A 20,961-nucleotide genomic window follows, 5' to 3' on the forward strand; every position below is an offset into this window, starting at 1 on the left:
TCACAAACCAGTTACACGAGCCACACTGGGTCGGTACTATAAGCAGTTTAATCATAGTGTACTTGCTGCCAAGAGGAGCTTGGCGTCGGCCCCGCATGTTCATGATGAGGTCATGATTGAAGACGCTGTTCACGGTAGGAACTAACCTCCCTGGAGCTCAAGAAAAATTCTCTTCAGTGTTGCAAAACATTGCATGGAACCAAGAATATCCTCCAGACGTCTCAGAACATTATTTCCAGCGGCAGTCCACCACCGTCCGTTCTCGCCCCGACCTGCAATTGTTCGTTCACCACCATCAACCCCAACCGCAGCTTCACTCACCAGGCTCGCCGATATCACAATACCAAACATGTCCACTTCCCAGACTCCCGCGCCGTGGCGCAAAGAATTCCTATCCCATATCTCCCAAATGCCCTCCCCGACCTTCACCCTCTCAACCCTACACCCAGCCACCGTCCCCGAGGCACCCTCCCGGGCCCTGCCCTGCGTCCCCCGCGCCCGCACCTGCGTCTTCCGCGGCCTATGGGCCACCCTCCCACAGAATTCGGACAATTCGGCACCTCTCAACCCACCCCTCTTCGAGTCCGACCTGCCCGTCTTCACCACCGACGCCCGCAGCGACAAGACAACCGAGGTGTTTGACTCAGCGGCCGAAGGCGACGTGGAGGCCAGCGGCGGGCAGACGGGCGGCGGAGGACCGGTCGAGGCGGTATTTTGGGTCGATGTACCTGGTGTTAAAACGCAGTGGCGGGTGAGGGGACACGCGTGGGTTCTTGCCGGCGAGGATGTGGATTCGACCGATAGGGATGGGGCGAGGAAGGTTAGGGAGGTCTTGAAGGGGAGGATGAGAAGGACCGCGGAAGAAGGGGATGAAGGGAGCTGGAGCTTTGCTAGGGAAGTAAAGGCGCACTTCGGAAATTTGAGTCCGATGATGAGGGGGTCGTTCAAAGCGCCCCCGCCTGGAACACCCGTGGCGTATCATACTGGAAAGGGGGAGGGGGTCGGGCAGAAGCTGGATGATCTTGAGGATGAGGTGGCCGGGCAAAATTTTAGGGTCGTGGTGATCGTCCCGGATGAGGTTGATCAGGTGGACTTAAGCGATGAATTGCGCCCGAGGAGGTGGCTGCACGTGTATCGCGGGTTTGAGGGAGACTCGAGACTTCCTGGTGGTGAGGTCATTGGGGAGTGGGAGAAAGTTGAGGTTTGGCCCTGAAATGCTGTGTTCAAGGGACTTCAAAAGTCATGACGGCGGGTGAGGGAAGGGGGCTTTGACTTGTTCCGGTGTCAGGTCCGTCGCCTGTGGTCATGAGGTCATCTTCGGCTTCCCTTCAAGCTAAAACCGCTGGAATGATGTCCTTTACTGAGCCAACGGCCGGCGTGAAATCCTACAAAAAAACAAAAAGAACAAAAAAAGAAAATGGTTGAGATGCTGAATTCATGAGGTGTGGGATTTTGACAACCCAGTGAAGTTGAGGGAATGCGAAGCAAGTCTCCCGTTTGTAAAGTCGGGGAAGGAGCACCCCCTTGTTGATTACCGGCAGCACGCTCGCAAGTACGCTCCATCAACGCTGTGAGTGCAGCACATGATAAATGTAAAAATCAATATCTCGACTATCCCTCTAATTAGCAGATCGGTCAGTCCATGTATTTCGATCGACTGGAGCTGCAACAAGCACGTTGTTGTCCGGCCTTCCCAAGTTTGATTGGAACAGGAGCTGCACTTGGGAACCGGGTGCTACCTTACCTGAGTTGGTGGTGAGCGCATCCTCACAACCCGGGTTTGCGCTGTGATTAGATGGGCAGAAAGTTCTGCTCAGTTGGGCAACCGTATTAACACCTACCGTCTTCGGGACAAGCGCGGTTCACCTCGAAAGGCAGGTCTCTTCTCACAGACCGACATGTGAAGATAATGCCTCTCGCTGAAAACAACTTCTCCAGCTCGCCTTTCGGCCTTCGCCTGGGTACCTCAACACTCAAAATACAACACTCGGCCTTGATCCCTGTTGGTTGCTGAAATGAGGTCGAAATCCGTCGCAACTGCCGGGTCCACTCCGCCGTCTGATATGGAAAGGTAACAAGGAAATAGCGTGCATTATCAGCGAGTTGTGGCCTCAGTTATTATTATTATTCCTGCTCCGCTATGCCCTAGGGCGTGCCGGACCTTCAGCTATGCCTCAGTTATTTTGGTTGTATATCAGACGGAAATTGTTTAATCTGCACTAACAATTTTTAGGTTACTCTTCCTATCTTGCACCTGCAAAAAATAACCCCAGTCCACGACTCGCTGATATCCACGACTCGCCGATAATGTTCGTTATAACTTAGTTACTGTATATATATATACTTCCGTATATAACGTGAATTTCACTCTTTTATGCTAAGGGCTATGTCCTAAGGGTACGAGATCAGGCGGGCTAGTTTTTCCTAACTTTGCCGGTGGCTTGACTGTGAGCTGCTGTGTTCGAGAGAATGGGGGCGGACATGCCGCTGCCTCGTTGCATGGAAATTGGACAATCACAGGCTCAGCCATCGCCCAAAATTGGAGTGGAAGAGTCCTCCATGCGCATCTGCAACGGCAAAAGGAATGCCAGCACTTTAATCTGTACACCGCCGCTGCCATCGACTTGCCAACGCACCTGGGCTTACACCCCGCTCGATCAAAGTCGTGGTGAGAGCGGCAGGAGGTGGGATGCGGCGGGAATCCGGGAATGCCAGCGTTACACGCATATGGCAGGCGACCTGCCGCCCTCTCAGGATCTACGGATTGGCGAAGCGGGCCCACCACCCAACAGCCCTGGAATCCCATGAACCTGGGAGGATAACGAGAGATAAGGTTAGGCCTTAGACAACTGCTGCGACAGCGCACCCGCCTATCCGCCGCTCCTGCGGCCTTGGGTGGGCCATCCCACTTCTCCACGAGCGAGTTCTTTTCAATGCCCTGTTGTTTCCATCTTCCTCTCTGCTCTGTGACTCCAATCCGCAGTCCGACCCTCTAGGCTGCCGTACACATGCTGCAACATCGAGTTCGTCCCAATTCCATTGTGCTTGCAGCGGTTCAACACTTGCCGTTATATCCGACAAACCCAGAATTGAACAGAAAAACCCGACGTCATAGCACCAGGACCAGGACCACCTGCGCCCGTTATAGGACCCGCCAGTTTGCGACGAGGCACAACAACCTCAAAATCACCGAGAGCATCCTTGGAGAGGGACACGGTGCTTCGGTTGAGGGCACACACGTTTCCCCGCTCGTCCCTCCTCGGAGGATGACGGGCGTGGATTGCCTACAGCGCTGACCGCTGCCATGGGTCTTTACTCGGATCCCCCCGCGTTGCACCCGTTCAGCGAGGACAAGCCGACATTGCTGGTGTGCTGGTGGATTACCAGTTTCTGTGCCGTAATCATTGCGCTGCGGGTCGTTGGGCGCTTCATCCGGACTGAGAAGCTCTTCAACGAGGACAAGACGGCCGCCCTGGCGCTTGTGCCCCTGTTCCTGCGCATTGGCTGCGTCCATGTCATTCTGGTTTATGGCACGAATAATGCCCAGCTCGACAGGGCTGGCCTTTCGGACGAACAACTCCACCAAAAGTCGATCGCTAGCGGGTTGGTGTTGCTGAGCAGGGTTTTATACGCCGCAACGTATGTGGTTACGTCTTGCATGTTCAGTTTCGTCTGATCTTACTGACTGTTGTGTGGCTGCAGTTTATGGGTCCTCAAGTATGCGATCCTCGAATTCTTCAGGAGGCTTAACGTTAACTGGAGACGGACGTATGACCTGGCCCTGGTGTTCATTCGCGGCCTCCTTATCACGACCTTCATCGCCGTCGTGATAAGCAATCTCGCCGAATGCCAGCCCTTCTCTCACTATTGGCAGGTGCTCCCTGACCCAGGGGGGCGATGCCGTCAGGGCTATGCGCAGCTCCTCACCATGGCAATCTGCAATGTTGTCACAGATTTGATGCTGGTCCTGTTCCCCGTTCCGGTCATCCTGAGCAGCTCCATGAGCGCAAAGCGCAAGTTCCAGCTCGTGCTGTTGTTCTCCCTCAGCCTCGCCCCGGTTATCGTCACCATCTACCGAGTGCCACGCATTATCGAAGACAACGGGAGCCAACAAACTCGGTCGCTCTACGCTTCCATCGAACTGCTCTTCGCGACCGGCGCGGCGAACGCCTTGGTGCTGGGTTCCTTTGTGCGGGACAGAGGCGTCAAGAAGAGGAGGTTCAAGTACGACTCGATCGCAGGGGGCTCGGTGGATCGCTCATCGGCAACCGAGTCTCGACGGCCGACGGTTTTGCGATTTTGGGGCAGCGATGAAGATCTCGTCCGAGATTTGGGCCTGGGCATGAAGCCCGAATTGCGAGATACGCACCTCGCTCCAACCGAGAACCGGCAGTACATGCCCGCGCCGCCCGTCAACATGCACAACGACATGAATTCATGGCGGTTCCCAGCGCAGGAGAGAGAGAGCATGTCTCGAAGCGAGGAGCGCGGCGAGTCGTCGAGGAGCGATTCCAGCGGTGCCCATAGAAGGGTCTCCTTTTTCGACTACGGCGGTTTGCTCGACGACCAGAACCAGCACAACCGACAAGAGAGCAACACGTTCAACGACCTGTCCGGTAACTCCTCAACGACCGTTCCCCCGCCCGCAGTGCCGGCAAGCGGGAATGGCTTCAGGAGAGGGTCGGCTGCACTGCTGCAGGATCTGGGCCGTTTCTTGTCGCCGACGATGTCGAAGCAGTCACCAACGTCGCAGCGCGATGCAGGAGGACAGCAGGAGCTGCAGCTCATGGATGTGGGTGGTTTACTCGAGCCGCCGAAACCCTGATGGATGAACTGCTTCCGGAATTGCTCTTGCGCTTCCCTCGCACACCAAGCGTGAGGCATGTGTACCACAAACATCACAAAATCACACATCACAAATCACACATCACAAATCACACATCACAAATCACGCACCGTAACAACATGCACTTCAGATGACGTGGGCGGAGGCACTCGACAGGCGTTCAAGGTATAGAGAGGATGGACTGGCACGGCTGGAAGGGACGTAGATGGAATGGCGTTAGGGATTGTTGTTTGCCCCGGGCGGGGCGGTCGAGATACACCACGATGATGACTAGATACATACAGGCTTGCTAAAAAGGGTAGTGGCATCGTTGGGATTCTGTTTTCATGCGACACCCCATGCATCGCACCAAGGGAGTATGCGTGCAGGGCTCTGCTTGCGATGAACTGCCTCAGGAGGGGCCTTGACTTCATAGCAGGGGGCTCACATTTTCAGAGCTGGGGATTAGCGTTGCAAGCCGCAGTTGCAGTTTCTTGGTTGGTGTTGCAGATGGCACTCTGCTCGGTGTTTGGTTTCGGGCATCTCTGCATCTTTCTGGTCATGTACTCTACAACGCCACATGGAGCCCAGCCTCGATGCGCTCGCGTATGATAGTAGACGATACACAGCCCAGGTGACATGCCACGTAAGATCATTCGCAGGACAACAGGGACATATCTGATTAGACGCTTTTGGCCATATACGGCGGATGGACCACAGGCAGAAGTAACGGACTGGGCGGACGAACTCCAAAGAACTCCGAAGTAGTTTATATGGCACAACATGATCCATTCATTCTCACGGCCATGACTACCTCGCTGATATATAGCCGAGCCTATACCAGGGTCACGCTGAGTTGTCACTGAGGATCAATAGAGATCAGCAGAAGAGCCCTCAGCACCCTTCCCCCAAACGCCCAAAATAGCAAGCAACGAAACTAAAAACCATGCTGACCGCGCAAACTCAGAACGCCTTTGTGATCCTTTAGTTTGATGCACCGCAAACCTCGCCAATCTAAACATTGCCCCGTACCTTCCATCCATCATTTCAGCTTCCTCCTTTCCCCGGCAAGCTTGCAGCTCATACGCAAAGCCTATAACTGGCATACCGCCCCGCCGTCTCGCTAGTCCGTATAATCTTGACAACTTGCCCCTTCTTCAACCCCAGGTATCGCGCGATGGGGTCCTTGCTGAGGATGCGCGGCAGCTGCGTCTCCTTGAGGCGGTACCGCTTGAGCAGCGCCGCCTTCTCCTCGCGGCTGAGCAGAATGTGCTTGGGCACCAGCTCGTGGTGCGTGATGTTGACAAGCAGGTCCTCCTCAAGGAAGCACTCGATGAGCGTGAACTGCGAGGTAACGGTCATGACTTTGCGGGCTTGGGCCGACAAGGCGGAGGCCGTCACGAGAATCCCGGCCTTGAAGTTGTTTTGCGCGCAGTGCTCGACAAACTTCTTCATGACGCTGATGCCGATGGAGGACTTGTCCGGGCAGAACTCGACCCAGATCGTGCCGCACTCAGGCGCCGGGTCCGGGTTGGAGGGGGTTGGTGGGGGGGTGAACTTTTTGATCATGGCTTCCGAGGGGCGGGCGGAGAATTGCATTTTGGCGCGGCTGGTGTCGAGGTTAGTTGTGGTGGTCTAGAGGGTGGAAGGGTAGCGGTGGAGGGGATGTACTTCGGACTGCCATCGTCGTTCGTGTACTCGGCGCGGAAGCGATCAAGCGAGATCTTGACTTCCTCTTCGGCCAGCTCGTAGCCCTGCGGCCAGGAGGTGTCAGTGGTTATAGACAGTTTCCTGCCACAATGACGTTGGGCTGCGTACTCTGTCCTGGGCCATCTCGTGGATGGTCCTCCACGCCCGCCAGAGTCGTGTGACCTCCTTCAAATGCATGCTGGCGCTGCTCTCCTCCTCCATGTTGGGTGATGATGTAGGCACTCAATTCAGGTAGCGCAGCAGGGTAATGGTTCGGCGGAATCTTGGGGAAAGTGTGGGTGGGCGATGGAGAATGCGCTTTGGCTCGGTGCGTTGCGATGGTGCTGAAAGAACTGACGCCGCAGCTCCAAAAAAATGCGGCTCAATGCGGCAGCGGTCCCCCGCCAAGGCGCTAAACACACGCCAAGGGTGGATCACACGGCCCAAGTTCCGCATCGATGATAGCATAAGCTCGATATAATGATATATATGGACCGCTGGATAGGAGCTTTGCTCTGCGAGGCATCCAATGACTTACACAATAAAAGCAGTCAATGGTAGGTTACTTAAATTGAATCGCTTCCATTTGCTTCAATTTCTACTACTTATCCATTATCATGTCCTTCTTCTGTCTATTCTTTTGCTTTAATTCTCTTTTCGCATAACTTGAAACATTCTCGTCTTTCCGGTATTTAGCGCACGGGCACCGTGTTACAGGAACAACCAAACCATGCTTGGATCATACACGGACAACTTGTACCACTAATGAGCACCATCTCCCACCTGCTATATGAAATCTGAACTTCCTAAGCATGAAGTCAATCTCGCCGAGTACTCAAGCAAGTAAGAGGCCAGTTTGCGAGTCCCAAGTGGAGAAATGCCGAGAATTGCAGCATATTGTGCTTGTAAGTACTGAACATCCGGTTCAATCGTGTTGGTGTTACTCCGTACACCGCGATAAACGCATGTGAACAGATCTGGGCTTTGGCTGACCCCAAACTGAAATTTTGGTGATACAGACTTTCAGACGAACTTCGAGAATAAATTTGGGGGGAGTGCACCTTTCGGCTGTGACCGGTCCACAGCCCACCACATCTTTCTCACTCCCGTCCCTATACGGATTATAATCCGCTCAATCCATTTCACAATCTTGGCCCGCTACAGACGCTCCTTCAACTGCAATTCACCATCGGACCTGGGTTGACTCCCTCGCCTAACGCCTCTCTCCCTGGATTCTACGCTTGGTACAATCATTGCAATGGCGACCGAGTCGACCACGCCCGCGGCTGCTGCCACCGCCGTTCCCGCCACCAAGCCGGTGCGCCCTGACGAGGAGGCTTTCAAGAAGGACCTAGCAAAGCTCGAGAAGGAGCACAAGGAGGCCCTTGACGCATACGTGAGTACAATTGGGCGCCATTGATTCACCCACTTACTGTGCAATTGACCGGAAATTAACTCGCATCGCCCTTCAATAGAATGCCATCAAGGCCAAGATCGAAGTTGCCGTGCCGAACAAGGACAAGGAGAGCCCTACCCAGAAGCGGCGCCAGGAGTTGATCGCCCAGCTGAACGAGATCCGGAAGAAGCAAGGCACTGGCAAGGATGCCCGGGCCTCCAAGATGGCGCGGATTAAGGCGCTCGATGACGAGCTCCGCAAGCGCATTGCCGACCAGAAGGCCGCCCGGTCCAAGGTCTCGTTCAAAAATGTAGAGGAGATCGACCAAAAGATCGCCCAGCTCGAGCGCGAGGTCGAGCGCGGCCAGATGAAGCTCGTTGACGAGAAGAAGGCGCTTGCCGAGGTTACGAGCCTGCGCAAGCTGCGCAAGAACTTCTCGGCTTTTGACAACGACCAAAAGTCGATTGACGACCTGAAGGCCAAGATCAAGGAGATCAAGGACTCGCTCGAGGACCCCGAAGCCAAGGCGCTCAGCGAGCAGTACAACGCCGCCCAGGCCGAGCTTGACAGCATCAAAGCCGAGCAGGACTCGGCCTTCAAGAACCTGACGGCCCTGCGTAAGGAGCGGGACGAGGCGCGGAGCAAACAGCAGGCGACTTGGGAGGCCATGAAGAAGTTCAAAGACGACTACCACGCTCAGCGCAAGGCGGCGCTCGCCTGGGAGCGCCAGCAGCGGGAGAAGCGCCGCGAGCGCGAGCAGGCGGAGCGTGAGCGCATCGCCAGGGAGCGCCGCATGGCCCGCGCCCAGGAGATGCTCGCCGAGGCCAGCGACCCCGCCTTCGCCGAGCAGATTCGGCGCGCCAACAACTTGGTGCGCTTCTTCGACCCGTCCCACGTGATCGAGGAGAAGAGCCCCCTCGTGGCCGACAAAGGCCTCGCCGCCGCCGCCCAGCGCAAGGTGGACGCCTCGGGCTTCGAGGGCATGCGCCTCGTCCGTAAGGAGGACCGTGACGACGAGTACCTCCTCGCGGTCAAGAAGGGCAAGAAGGGGAAGAAGAGCTCCCCGGCCGACGCCCCGGCCGCCATCACCAAGTTCAGCTGTCCGCCGTCCGTCATCGAGGACTGCGCTTTCGTCGGCGTCAACCCGCCCATGAGCGCCGCCGAGGTGCCCGAGGTCGTCGACAAGGTCAAGGCCAAAATTGCCCAGTGGAAGGCCGACCAGCCCGAGCAGACGCGCAAGGTACGTCTCCCATGTCGCCCTCACCTGTGTTACACATCCCGCTAACGTCTGCGCAGAACATTGAAAAAGCAAAGAAGGAGATTGAGCGTCTTGAAGCCGAGGAAGCCGCCGAGGGCTCAGGCGCCAACACCCCTGCCAAGGAGGAGGCTGATAAGAAGGTTACCGAGGCCTCTGATAACGTCGCCGAGGTCTCGCTCGAGGAGAAGGAGAACGAGGCGACTGCCTAGTTTGAGCGGGGATTCTCACAAAAGGACGAAAAACTGCTGACGGTTTGACTCACCAACCACCACACACCCTTTCGTGATGGCATTGGCGCGGGCCCGAACGTGGGCTGGCGGGTGCTGATATATACTGGCTTGGCTTGTCTACTATGTATCATGTGGCATTAATCTTATTGTTACTTCCTCTCCATCGTGTTCTCGCCATACTCTCCTGGCGCCCGGTTGCGAGCGATGGATGGGGGATGTGGTATGATTTTTTTCTCCGGCCATCTCCTCCACTTCTTGTAGATATCTACCTTCAGCATCAGGAGTCTCACCGGGTATGGGAAAATGGCAAGGGGAAGTGAGTGCTGGCTGGAATACAACAAATCCGCTCATCAAGGGTGCGCTGCGGCTTGTCCGCGTTGGGCCAGATGTGAAATTGCCTATTGGATGTCTTGAGTGGATGAGACGCTGTTGGGTCGTCGTGGAGCTGGGTAAGTGCCAGCTGTTCCAGTCGTCTGTCGGCGGATGTGTCACCTTTGCGGCGTTGTCTTCGCTGATCTCATGTCGTAGTATAGCTACGGACTGTACGGTCAGTCGGTTACTCTCCAGTCATCAAGGCGGCAGCTAGCCAGCCAGGTTTCTCTTTCTTCCGCGTTGAGAGCAAGATACAACTATGCGCCGAACTGCAGCAGCACGAGCCCACAAGAGGCTCGTACCAACAATGAATATTTTGAACAAGCCTGATGTTCGTCGTGCTATTCCATGAAACCCGCAGACGCTATCATGAGCTTAGAAACAGAAGGAAATGATCGGTCCGGCAGCGCGGCGGACTGGAATCAAAACCGGCTGCCGTGTCCTCATGCTTTTCCACGGCGTTTTATAACCATGGGAATGTCAGTCTGGTACATGAACCACGAGTTGCAATACTTCCACTCATGATCCGTCCGCAAAAGCCTGATATCAAAGGCACGATACAAGGTCGCAACCAACTTGTACATCTCCGTCTTGGCAAGATGTTTGCCCAGGCACACTCGACTGCCCGCGCCGAACGTGAAGTCAGTTGCCTCGGACATGCGGCGGTGTCGACGGAGGTAGTCATGCTCGCTCTCGCCGTCACGACGCAGCCACCGCTCCGGCCGGAACTCGTCCGCGTCCCCCCCGTAGACACCGGTGTCGCGCGTCACGACGCACGGGTTGATGCCCACCTTAATGCCAGCCGGGATGAGACGCCCGTCAGGCAGCTGGAGACCGCCGGCGGGGACCTCGCGCTCGAGGATGAGACCCACGCCCGGGCAGATGCGCAGCGACTCCCAAATGACGGCGTCCAGGTATCGCAGATGCCTGATGTCCCTGTGCTGGGCCGGGACCGTCACGTTGGCGCCGTCGAGCTCGGCGACTAACCTGGCCTGGACACACGGGTTGCGGCCGAGGTAGTAAAAGACAGCGCGCATGGCGCCGGCAGTCGAGTCGCCGCCGGCGAGGATGTTGAGCATCAGCCAGCGAATGACCTGGTTGTCGTCCACAAAGTCGATGCTCTCCTTGAGCCTGTGGTACTTGTCGAGGAAGTGCTCGGCTGGCTTCTGCTCGACTGTGCGGCCCGCCGCCGCCAGATGCTGCTGGTACTCGGTGACGATCTTGACGCTGTAGAGGAAACCGTTGACCAACGGACGCGGGCCGATGCGCATGACGGGATTCTTGTCGAGCCATTCGTCGACCCAGGGAACCTGTGACACGCGCGCAAAGTAAAAAAGTCCCGCCGTGGACTCGGCGATCATGCTCTCGACGTCACTGCCCTGTTCGATGAAGCCGTAATGCCGGCCAAAGCTGACGTTCGCCACGGCGTCCCAGGCGTAGTACGCCACCCAGTCGTCCACCGGGCATACGGCGCCGGTACCGGCAAAACGCTCGCCCAGCGTGTCCACGAGCAGGCGCAGCGTCTCGTCCATGAGAGGCTCGAGCTCGAGGATCTTGGTCTGACTCCAGAAGCCGGCAATAGGCGTTTTGTACTTGGCGTGAAACGCCTTGTCCCGCGTGTTGAATATGTTTTGGATACGCTGGCCGTTAACGGCCATGTCATTCGGCTGGTACATGTCGGTCTAATAAACGGTATTCATGTGTGCTGTTAGATCTCATGAAGCTATGATGTCCCTCATCTCTTTCGAGAAGCTGGAGACCTGTGGTATCGGCATTGCACCGGACTCGACTGGAAACCGACGACTTGGGAGCGGGATACGATAGATAGAGCCCTGCCTACCTTGAGCCAGGCATTCTTCGTGGCGTAAATGACATTGATGAGATTCGGCTCGCTGATGCTGATGGTATTGGGCCCAACACGGACGGCCGAGCCCCATTGTTGATGCCATGCACGATTCCGAATGTCGAACCGGCCGGTGAGGGTTACTCCAGCGCGGTACAAGTCGGTGAACTTTGCGAGAAAGGGGCCGGGAAACTGCCGCAGGGGTGATAAGAGCACTTTATACACGACCCTGGCAAGCACGAGTGCTCCAAGGGTCGCAGCCGCCCAAAGGACGTTGGGTGCTAGGACGGAAGATAGAAGCATTGTGTTAATTAATTCAAGGCAAATGCCAGACATTAGTTACACAGAGCTACTTGAGAACAAAGCCAAACTGTAAAACCTGGGCTCATTTGGTCTTTTATCCCTTTTCCCTCCCACCTCAGCCTATGCATAATTCGTCACCCAAGTTAATTGCCCCGCAGGAAACTCATGCAGCAATGTGCCAGGCCACCCAACTACCGCATATTCTCGCCCCTTTTGAACGAGAGGGACACCAATAGCATCTCTTACCCTCAGCCACTGGCACGAGCGGGATACGGGAAAATGCACGCTGGTTTAGCGGCACCAGATGGAGCGATGGGTGCCCATGTTTCGCCTGTCTAGCCCGGCTTTCTGTCAGCTGGGCCGAAGCTGGCGGGTCTGTGTCGGTGTACCAAAGGAGCCCGGAGCCCCTAGAGCACACATTAACCACCCAGGCTTGACGAGGTAGACATCAATAAGAAGAGGAGGAAAATGTATCCAAAAACTCCCAAACGTCCGTGCCGTGATCCGGTCCCGAAACAAAAAGTCTAAGAGAGTGCATCCTGGCCAGTGTACACGGCCAGGTACACGGCCAGCCAAAGCCAGTTGAATCCGTATAAACAAATGTAACAAATTCCCAAAATGCCATCCGGTATAAGCACACGAGGCTATGCAATTTGTTTCATGGAACGTAGCAGTAAGAAAACCCAAGACTCGTCAGACCTCGTCAGACTCATGATCGTGTTAGAAATAGAAAGGCGCGACCGACGGAAACGGAGACGAATATCATGGTCCCAAAAGCAAGCGAGACTCGGCCGACAGACCAGCCCCGGACAGGTTCTCCTCAGTCCGCAGTAGCGAAAGTGGTAAGACCGTCAGTAAGGCGGGGGATAGTAGGATGGCGGCGGTGGCGGCACTCCCCTGTAGGACTGTCTCCGGTCCCGCGGCCCGGGTGTCCTCCTTTCCCGCGGAGGCTCGAGTGGTGGTGGTGTTCGGCCTCGAGGCAGGGGCAAGTCTCGCTCATGCGTGGCGAGGCTGGGCCCGCTGGCCACAGTAGTGGCGGCACCGGGACGGCGCGCTGGCTTGTTGCGGGGTCCGCTGAGGGCGCTGAGGGGGGGGTCCTTGACGGCAGGCTCGTTGTCGTCGGGCAAGCTCAATTCGACCAAGCTGTAGAAGTACTCGAGCACCTCGGGGTACCGTTGGACGGATGCTTGCCAATCTTCGTCAATGCCTCGCTTCAGTTGCGCCTGGGCGGCAGCAATCTCATTGGGATGCGGTGGTGCATGGTAGTAGTGGTACGAGTGGGCTGAGAGCCGGTCCAGATGCTGGGCGTGAGCCGCCTTGCGTCGCTCAGTCAGGAGTCGAAAGTACTCAAGGATGTAGTCCTGTGCGTGAGCTCGAACCCATGAGCTTAAGGAAAGGTCAGTGAAAGCGGCCGTGTGTCGTGTACGCCGGGTTTGCTCACCGTATATCATTCAATATTGACTGCATCATACGACTCTCGGCTTGGCGGACGGCCACCTCCAGGCTCTTCGCTTCGCACTCGCAAGCGAGGGAGGCCGGGGCATGGCATATGGCACAGTCAGGGTCCATCCTGACAACGCCTTTCCGGGGCTTCGGATTATAGTCTCTGGTATACATCTTTTTAGCGCTTGTGTTTGTTCGTCCGGAATATCTCGGGTCATATGAGAAGAACACCACCAAGGCTCAACCTAGGGATACAGAAAACGCTAACATGCGTAAGGTGGTCATGGCCGCGGGTCATGCCCAGCGGATTCCAAAGTCCTGCCCAGAATAAGAGGAAATAGACGAAACAATGGGAGAGGACGGAAGCAGGAGAGGTGATGTGGGAGGAGCGAGAGCCAAAAGATAGGGAACACGCAGCCCACGCACAGTGGGCAGGACGAGGATAGGTGGGACAGAGCGTGGATGGGCTGATGGACGACAGATGTACTGACCTGGGCTGGAGAGCAGCGCAAGAGGGAGACGGGAGTCGAACAGCGCGGGCGTAGGGCGTCAGAGGTAAGATGAGAGGGAAGGAACAAGGCCGAGTTGCTGCAGTTCGTGCGTCGCGTGCTAGATGCCGTGGACAACACCAGGAGCAGCAGCAAAGCCAGACGGCAGTGATGGAAGAGCGATCTAGGTGGGTAGCGGGCGGCTCTCTTTGGCGGAGAGCGAGCGAAGGTGCAGCAGGACGAAGCAAGACAGAGCAAGAGGTCGCAGGACGAGGTGTCGATGAAGTTGGGCGACGGCCAGCGAGGGCTGGGGCGCTCGCACAAACCAAGGCGGGCTTAACCACGTTTAGACTGGAATCTGTGTCGTGGCTCGAATGCAGCAGGCCTTTGGCAGCAGTGGTCTGCAGCATGCAGCGGCCCAATGCTTGCTTTTCAGCCAGTCCCACGACGCGCTGGGTTCGGCGGGGTCGCCCAATGAACCCTCAACTGGCTGGATTTGTTTCCCTTGTCACCACCCGCGGCGTCCAAGGGTATTAATTGCAGCTGCAGTTGATGTCAGGTGGCTGTTGAACGATACGTCGTCCTCTGTGATAGAGATGGGGGAGAGAAGAGAACAGCAGCAGAGACCGTCGCGCGGAGGGGTTGGTGACAGGGAGGAGCAAGATCCGCGGTCAGGTTTGTGGAGACGGCCTAGGTGAGGAGATCACGAGCGAAGAAGCGAGAATCTGAGGTACAGATAGGCCCATTCCAAAGCTGGGAGCAAGACTGTATGAGAAAATAGGTACGTCCGTACATGTCTCGAAACTGTCAAGGTGAACTCAATTGGTCCAGAACCTGGAAATAAACGTACCTGTTCGTTCCAGTGGTGTTCTGGCGTCTCTCGAATCTCGGCTTGACGCCGGCTGGGTTGCTTCGGAGGCGAACTCATTTCGGCTGCTGACCGCATGTTTGGTTACCTAACCATCGTAACGGCGAGGGCCAGCCCCGACGAATCGAGAGGTACAAGTTGGGAGACATGGAAATCTGGAAAGAATGCCATGAGATGCTTGTTAAGATCAAACGGATCTCTTTAAATCATCTCATCGAGAGGTTGTTCCTAATTCCCAAAAGTTTAGGTTGGCTTCGGAAGCAGCTCAGATTGTGGGGTCACTGGAGTAGCGTTAGCGCTGTTACCTTATCTTATCGTAGACCCCTGCTCAAATTAACTCTCTGCTTCAACTCAATGATGGATTGATGAACAAGCAAGACTGGCAAGTCTTAGCCATCATCGGCGCACATTTGGCCCATCATGGCCGGCTGCTGCCCTCGCAGTCCGCGCCTGTTTCTACACTTTCTCTACCCGTCACTATTCGCACCCAATGGCATCTCTCGCCCGAGCCTGGCCGCAGCCATCAGCAGCACGCGATGCACGCGACGGAGCAGCACCGAGGCCTCGACGCCGAAGGATGAATCCGCTCCGATTTCTTCCCACCTGAATCCGGCCCCCGACGACTACTCCATGTCTTACTTTGCCGACAAGGCCAAGCTTACTATCCACGCCGGCGCTGGCGGCCACGGCTGCATCTCGTTCCTGCGAGAGGCTTTCATGGAGGACGGGCCTGCGAACGGCGGCGACGGGGGCCACGGCGGAAACGTCTACATCCAGGCCGTACATGGCGAAACCTCGCTTTACAAGCTGGCACGGAGGAAGATTGTGCGTGCGGGCAAGGGAAAGAGTGGCCAGGGTAGTTCCAGGGGAGGACAGCGTGGCGAGGACGTCGTCATCGCCGTCCCGGTCGGGACCGTGGTGCGCGAGCTGAGCCGGAACGACCCAGAAGCTGAAAATCGATTTCTAAGCCGGCGGGACCGGAGGCGGAAGAAGGCACAGACACTGGCGATCGAAGAAGGGCCAGACGGAGAGCCGGTCGAAGACGCCGATCGCGACAAGTGGCTGCTGTACCCTGGCATGTCTTCCTCGGACAAGAGGAGAATGGCCCTGCCTCCGCTACCGAACCGTGACCGCTTGCTTCAGCAGCCCAAGGAGCCAGTACACTTGGACCTATCACGGCCCACGCCACGACCGATACTGCTTGCAGTCGGAGGACTCGGCGGACTGGGGAATCCACACTTTGTCAGCAAGGGCACACCAAAGCCCATGTTTGCCACCAAGGGGGAGGATGCCGTGTCCATGGAGATTGAGCTGGAACTCAAGCTCCTCGCCGACGTCGGTCTGGTCGGTTTGCCCAATGCCGGCAAGAGTACGCTTCTCCGCTCCATCAGCAATAGCCGCACCCGCATAGGCAACTGGGCCTTTACCACGCTCCAACCAAACATTGGCACGGTTGTGCTCGACGATAACAAGGGCCGGCCGATGCTCACCAGTTACCACCGTGTCTCAGACGCCCATCCCTCACAAAACTACCCCTTCAACGTCTCCCCGCAGCAGCCGGAGCTGGAGCGCCGTACGAGGTTCACCATCGCCGACATTCCCGGCCTGATCGAAGGCGCGCACCTCGACAAGGGCCTGGGCATCGCCTTTCTCCGGCATGTCGAGCGCGCGGGAGTGCTCGCCTTTGTGCTCGACCTCGGCGCCGGGAACGCCGTGAAGGCGCTCAAGGCGCTGTGGCACGAGGTCGGCCTGTACGCCCAGATGCGCGAGGACGAGGAGCGCGAGCGGCAGCGCCAGGCCGCCATCGATTGGAGCGCTGCCGCGGGGACCGACGCCGAGGACGCAACGTTTTGGCCGAGCAACATGGCGGGCGACCACGGCGCGCCTGTCGCAAATGCCGGGGGGCTGCACATTGCCGGCAAGCCGTGGTTTGTCGTGGCCACTAAGGGCGACCTGCCGGGCACGCAGGAGAATTTCAACGAGTTGAGGGAGTATCTCGACGCTATCAACAGGCGGAAGGAGCCGCATCCAAGTGGTGTGGAAGGGGCGTGGACAAAGGATTGTACGGCTATTCCTGTCAGTGCGATCAAGGGGCAGGGGGTTGACCGGGTAGTGCACTGGGCTGTCGGCTTGCTGGACGGCTAAGTTTGGGGTGCTGTCCTGCTCTGGCACAGCGCAACAGGACAGTGAAATGAGGGAGGACATGGCTTGGCGAGAGATATTTGCTTGGCCATGTCCAAGGCGTGGGTTCAAGTGACTCGGCCGGGTAAGCAGCCCATATCACGTCACTGGGAGACCGGCCTGCTCGCCGTCGTCTGAAGGCTTCGGACAGTGGTGCTGCTTCCCGGGATGACGACTTGCCCACCCGAGGCGCGAACCGAGTCGTGTTAATCGAGAGTGGATCACAGATATAACCTACAACGATCTAAGCCACACGGCCCTTGTATATATGTGTACTATAGCCAGATCTACATGCTTCCAGGACTTTGTTAGCTCAGCAGATGGAGGGACAAGCTGAGGGTTCGGTCAGGTTACTAATCCGAAGCAGTTTTCGGCTTAAAGTCTGGTCTCGCCGACAACCTGGAACGACTAGGTTCACGCTTCCTGTTTCCTCAACCAAGCAATCCCTGCCATTGGTATTTGATACAGTATACTTTACAAATCAAGGTATCGCAGCTGCTGCATTGCGACATAGCCGAATACCAAGCTACATGCGGCGGGTAGAAACACAGATCCAACAATCTCCAACAACCTCGCCTCACGAGCTCTCCTCCTTCTTCTCCCCCTCCTTTCCGCCATTCTGCTCTTCTTCCAAGACGCTCCGCCGGCTCTCCAGGGTGAGCCACAGGCTCTTGCTCGCACCCTCGAGCGCAGTCGTGAGGCCGAGCCCGGCGCTCTGGAGCATGTAGACCAGCTGGGCGCGGAGCGCGTCCAGGCCGCCCTCGATGCCGCCCACCCACTTGACGCCCTCGAGGTCGAAAACCTTGTCCTCGATCCGCCCACCAATCAGCATAAGCTTTTGAAGGCCGCTCTGCGCAATAGGGTCGTGGTAACCAGGGCTCTTCTTCTTGCTCGGCGCAGGGAACGCAGGCGGGCTTGGGGCCAGGATGCTCAGCGCGGCGGCCAGATGCGCCGGCGACACGGCGGGAAGGGTTAGAATCGCCAGCGGCCCGACGAGCAGGGGCGAGATCTGGGCGTAGGCGGACGACTCGGGTAATGGCTCATCGGCCTTCGTGGCAGCCTGGACAGCCTTGTAGGCGGCCTTAGACAGGTCGTGGTTGTAGACCACTTGAACCTTCTCTCCTGTGAGCGCGGATACGGTGGTGGGGCCGACCTTGGAAGGGTCGTGGAACTCGACAATCTTGAGCGCGACGTCGAAGATGCGTGTCCGGATCACCTGCAACTGGGCTCTCGACGCAACCTCGGCCGAATTTGTCCTCTCGCTGGCAATGCTGCCGAGGGCAAGCCTAAGTTCCCGTCTGACGGCGGCCCATTCTACTGCTGTGAGGTTGTTATGTTGGAAGATCAGAATCAGAGGCGTCGAGCGGAGAAGGGAGGTGTAGGTTCGGAGGAGCTGCGACTTTCGCGTGTCGGCCGGACGGGCTGTAGGAGGTTTGGTCGGCGGGACATAGTCGTCGGGCAGTCTGAAGCTCGACGATTTGGATACGGCGGCGGCCGCTGTAGCGTACTGTCTGGAGGCAGCTATCGCTGCGGGTGCTGAAGGAAGGAGGAGAACGGCGGATCGATTCGGTATCCTCGCATGGTTCACGGCGCAACTCAGGCCACGAGGGGCCGCGCATCGTAGTCTCGAAGGCATGCTGAGGTGACACCTGTCAGATGTGGAAGCAATTGGACAACCGTGGAGTGTACCGACCTGACCCAACCGCAGCTTGCTTGCTGGCTTCACCTGATGTTCGCGACGCAGGAACCGAAATTTTGGCGTCGCCAATCATCGGATGCATGGTTTCGGGCCAGGGTTGGGGGCAGCCCTTGAAAGCCGAGATTGAAAATCGGTCACAGGAATTTTGAACAGTTTCGAAATGGCCGCTAGACCTAATTTGACAGGATGTTCAGGTTTAAGTTTGGCCATTTGTGTTTACGTTTTCCTACTACCTTATCCATAGTTAAAGGTATTCTACGGATAAAATACCTAGTTTGGGAGTACAAAAATGGGAGAAGACTTGTCTTTGACTAGAATTGAGCAAGCTCAACCATTGTGGCAAGCCATGGTGCATTCGGCCATAAACCCCAATCCCTTAAACGCTGCGGTAGTGGAAAGGATTAGACATGTCAATAGCTTGGCTATAGCACATTAATATTCAGTTTTTATGTACATTAGATGCTTCGAATCGAAAGTGTAGTATTTACATAGGAACAGACCTCATAGTGCCTCCACAACACTTGCAGGTTTCGTAAAGTTACCACAAAATCTCAGGCTCAGTAGTGGCCCAGCGCGCGGCGGAACTTGGAAGAGCTGTTGATGCACTGAGAGTACCACTCGTTCATCTTGACACACGTAGCAGGGGCCTCGCACCTGGCAGGACCATTGAAGCCTTGACCACCGCACTGAGCGTAGAGCTTGGCAGTACCGGCGGCAAAACCAGACCCTATGGGAGCAGCAGGTGCTGGCGTAGCAGCAGCAGCAGTGGTGGCGGTAGCAGCAGGAGCAGGTGAAGAAGAAGCACCGAGGTTTGCCGGACCTGCGTTGGCCTTGACGTAGGCGGCGACCTTACTAGCCTCGATAGGCTTAGGAACGTCAATCTTTCCAAGCTGAGCAATGAAGCCAGAGGAATAACCCGAGGACAGCTTGCCGCTAGAAGAGTCGACACTGTTCTCAAGACAAGCACGGCCAAACACAGACGAGCAGGCGTTACCACCCTTGCTGACGAAGGTGTTGATACCAGCAGCGTGCTCGGTGCTGGGCTGGTTAACAGCAACAAATGCGTTACCCTCGACAAGTGCGCGGACACCAGTATAAGCGTCGAAAGCGTGGCCCTTCATCTCTTCAAATAAGTTGTTTACTGCGTGGAAGTAGCTGTTGACACCGTCCTGACCGAGCTTGGGGGCGCGACCGGAAACGTGGTGGAAGTAGTTCTTGTCAAGGGTGAACTTGTCGGTCTTCCCAATCATCATCATTGTCCAGTAGTGGTTGCCGTTGCAAGTAGCCGAGGTGTCGGTGACGCCATCAAATTCGTTGTTGGAAAGAGTGGCCTCGGCGCCGTCGTAGTGGCTGACAACGAACATGCGACCGACGAGCGAGAACTTGCAGTGGTCGACCCAGATCTTGGTGTTTCCTCCCTGCATGTCGAGAGCGTCACCTCCCCAGACGATGCCGGGGTTGATTGTTGTGAACTCGACACCCTGAATGATGACGTTGCTGGCACCTTTGGCGATGGAAAGCCCTTTGCCCTTGATCACGCCCTTCCCGCCAACACCGAGGATGGACTTGTTAGATCCGACTTTGAGCGGGGTGATACCAGCTGCGTCGTAGGTGATGGAGCTGACGCGTGTCATGTCGGAGCCGCCGCAGGAGAGGTCGCCCAAGTAGTACTGTCCACCGCCGCTATTGGCGGAGCAGGTGGTCTTGTCGCAGCCAGCACCGGACGCGGTCTTGCCGGTGAAGTCGAACTCTCGATTGAGCAGAATAACGCGCTTGGTGTCATCGGCGAGGTACTGCTCGAGTTCCTCATTTGAGGCCGGGGTGACAGGGGCGGCGTCTCCTCCGCCAGTCGCACCGGCACCGTAACCGTAGGCTGTACCGACGACCGACTGAGCCGAGGTAGTGGCGGCTACCGCCAGAAGTGCAATGATCTCGAAACGCATGTTATAAAGCCGGTTGACGAGCTGTTTAGGGGACGACTCAGGTCCTGTAAAATGTGCGAGAAGGTAAAGAGCGTCCACTCAGACCAGCCGAGGATTCCGCTCGAGGTGTTCAACGGGAGAAAAAGAGAGGATATTGAAAAGGCAGTCGATATGAGAGCAGAGAATGTGTGAATGAGAGTTACGAATGCCCAACGAAACCAACATGGCGAGCAGACAAGATCACATGCATATTATACCTGCCGTACGGCCCACCTGCTTCGTGTAAGTCGTGCGAAATTGAAGGTCAACACGCAACTCCATCACTCAATGGCTGTCTTTCCAGAAGCGTAATAGTATGAACCGATATTCAACGCTAGTGCCCGCTGATGTTTCAAGCACCCTGCTACGCATGCGCCAAGCGCGATTCTCGATACCCTACCCTAT

At 56.6% G+C, this 20,961-nt stretch overlaps 9 protein-coding genes across 9 annotated transcripts; 4 read left to right on the forward strand and 5 right to left on the reverse strand.

Moving 5' to 3' along the window:
- Nucleotides 1-100: 100 nt before the first annotated feature.
- On the forward strand, nt 101-1,559 carry N657DRAFT_642786 (uncharacterized protein). The gene has a single exon (XM_062792409.1). The coding sequence runs from the start codon at nt 350-352 to the stop codon at nt 1,211-1,213; it is 864 nt and encodes a 287-aa protein (XP_062649790.1). The 5' UTR covers nt 101-349; the 3' UTR covers nt 1,214-1,559.
- A 1,745-nt stretch (nt 1,560-3,304) lies between these two features.
- On the forward strand, nt 3,305-4,825 carry N657DRAFT_654491 (uncharacterized protein; the record flags this gene model as incomplete). Its single annotated transcript, XM_062794509.1, has 2 exons — nt 3,305-3,639; nt 3,703-4,825. The coding sequence occupies 2 exons, from the start codon at nt 3,305-3,307 to the stop codon at nt 4,823-4,825; spliced, it is 1,458 nt and encodes a 485-aa protein (XP_062649791.1).
- Nucleotides 4,826-5,601: 776 nt separating this feature from the next.
- On the reverse strand, nt 5,602-6,757 carry N657DRAFT_688649 (RPB5 subunit of DNA-directed RNA polymerase). Its single transcript, XM_062796953.1, has 3 exons — nt 6,644-6,757; nt 6,497-6,579; nt 5,602-6,434 (listed from the first exon to the last, which is right to left on the reverse strand). The coding sequence occupies exons 1-3, from the start codon at nt 6,734-6,736 to the stop codon at nt 5,906-5,908; spliced, it is 705 nt and encodes a 234-aa protein (XP_062649792.1). The 5' UTR covers nt 6,737-6,757; the 3' UTR covers nt 5,602-5,905.
- A 1,223-nt stretch (nt 6,758-7,980) lies between these two features.
- Nucleotides 7,981-9,444, forward strand: N657DRAFT_288824 (uncharacterized protein). The gene has a single exon (XM_062786633.1). The coding sequence runs from the start codon at nt 8,134-8,136 to the stop codon at nt 9,193-9,195; it is 1,062 nt and encodes a 353-aa protein (XP_062649793.1). The 5' UTR covers nt 7,981-8,133; the 3' UTR covers nt 9,196-9,444.
- A 475-nt stretch (nt 9,445-9,919) lies between these two features.
- N657DRAFT_642790 (cytochrome P450) lies at nt 9,920-11,740 on the reverse strand. The gene has a single exon (XM_062792410.1). It carries the CDS (start codon nt 11,444-11,446, stop codon nt 10,214-10,216), a length of 1,233 nt encoding a protein of 410 aa, XP_062649794.1. The 5' UTR covers nt 11,447-11,740; the 3' UTR covers nt 9,920-10,213.
- A 1,027-nt stretch (nt 11,741-12,767) lies between these two features.
- On the reverse strand, nt 12,768-13,533 carry N657DRAFT_632187 (uncharacterized protein; the record flags this gene model as incomplete). The annotated part of the gene is made up of 2 exons (XM_062791128.1): nt 12,768-13,302; nt 13,358-13,533. 2 exons carry the CDS (start codon nt 13,531-13,533, stop codon nt 12,768-12,770), a joined length of 711 nt encoding a protein of 236 aa, XP_062649795.1.
- A 1,564-nt stretch (nt 13,534-15,097) lies between these two features.
- Nucleotides 15,098-17,347, forward strand: N657DRAFT_642793 (GTP-binding protein Obg/CgtA). Its single transcript, XM_062792411.1, has one exon. The coding sequence runs from the start codon at nt 15,136-15,138 to the stop codon at nt 16,858-16,860; it is 1,725 nt and encodes a 574-aa protein (XP_062649796.1). The 5' UTR covers nt 15,098-15,135; the 3' UTR covers nt 16,861-17,347.
- N657DRAFT_642794 (uncharacterized protein) lies at nt 17,198-18,685 on the reverse strand. Its single transcript, XM_062792412.1, has one exon. The coding sequence runs from the start codon at nt 18,530-18,532 to the stop codon at nt 17,474-17,476; it is 1,059 nt and encodes a 352-aa protein (XP_062649797.1). The 5' UTR covers nt 18,533-18,685; the 3' UTR covers nt 17,198-17,473.
- Nucleotides 18,686-19,013: 328 nt separating this feature from the next.
- On the reverse strand, nt 19,014-20,893 carry N657DRAFT_642795 (carbohydrate-binding module family 1 protein). The gene has a single exon (XM_062792413.1). The coding sequence runs from the start codon at nt 20,536-20,538 to the stop codon at nt 19,153-19,155; it is 1,386 nt and encodes a 461-aa protein (XP_062649798.1). The 5' UTR covers nt 20,539-20,893; the 3' UTR covers nt 19,014-19,152.
- Between the last annotated feature and the right edge of the window lie 68 nt (nt 20,894-20,961).

This window comes from Parathielavia appendiculata, assembly GCF_033297405.1.
Source record: "Parathielavia appendiculata strain CBS 731.68 unplaced genomic scaffold N657scaffold_3, whole genome shotgun sequence".
NCBI lineage: Eukaryota > Fungi > Ascomycota > Sordariomycetes > Sordariales > Chaetomiaceae > Parathielavia > Parathielavia appendiculata.

Coding starts and splice junctions, on each gene's coding strand:
- N657DRAFT_642790 (XM_062792410.1), bottom strand. CDS start 11,446: ATGTACCAGCCGAATGACATGGCCGTTAACGGCCAGCGTATCCAAAAC.
- N657DRAFT_642793 (XM_062792411.1), top strand. CDS start 15,136: ATGGCCGGCTGCTGCCCTCGCAGTCCGCGCCTGTTTCTACACTTTCTC.
- N657DRAFT_642786 (XM_062792409.1), top strand. CDS start 350: ATGTCCACTTCCCAGACTCCCGCGCCGTGGCGCAAAGAATTCCTATCC.
- N657DRAFT_642794 (XM_062792412.1), bottom strand. CDS start 18,532: ATGCCTTCGAGACTACGATGCGCGGCCCCTCGTGGCCTGAGTTGCGCC.
- N657DRAFT_642795 (XM_062792413.1), bottom strand. CDS start 20,538: ATGCGTTTCGAGATCATTGCACTTCTGGCGGTAGCCGCCACTACCTCG.
- N657DRAFT_688649 (XM_062796953.1), bottom strand. CDS start 6,736: ATGGAGGAGGAGAGCAGCGCCAGCATGCATTTGAAGGAGGTCACACGA. Junction 6,580..6,643: donor ACGAGATGGCCCAGGACAGA/GTACGCAGCCCA, acceptor TCCTGGCCGCAG/GGCTACGAGCTGGCCGAAGA. Junction 6,435..6,496: donor AACGACGATGGCAGTCCGAA/GTACATCCCCTC, acceptor CCTCGACACCAG/CCGCGCCAAAATGCAATTCT.
- N657DRAFT_288824 (XM_062786633.1), top strand. CDS start 8,134: ATGGCGCGGATTAAGGCGCTCGATGACGAGCTCCGCAAGCGCATTGCC.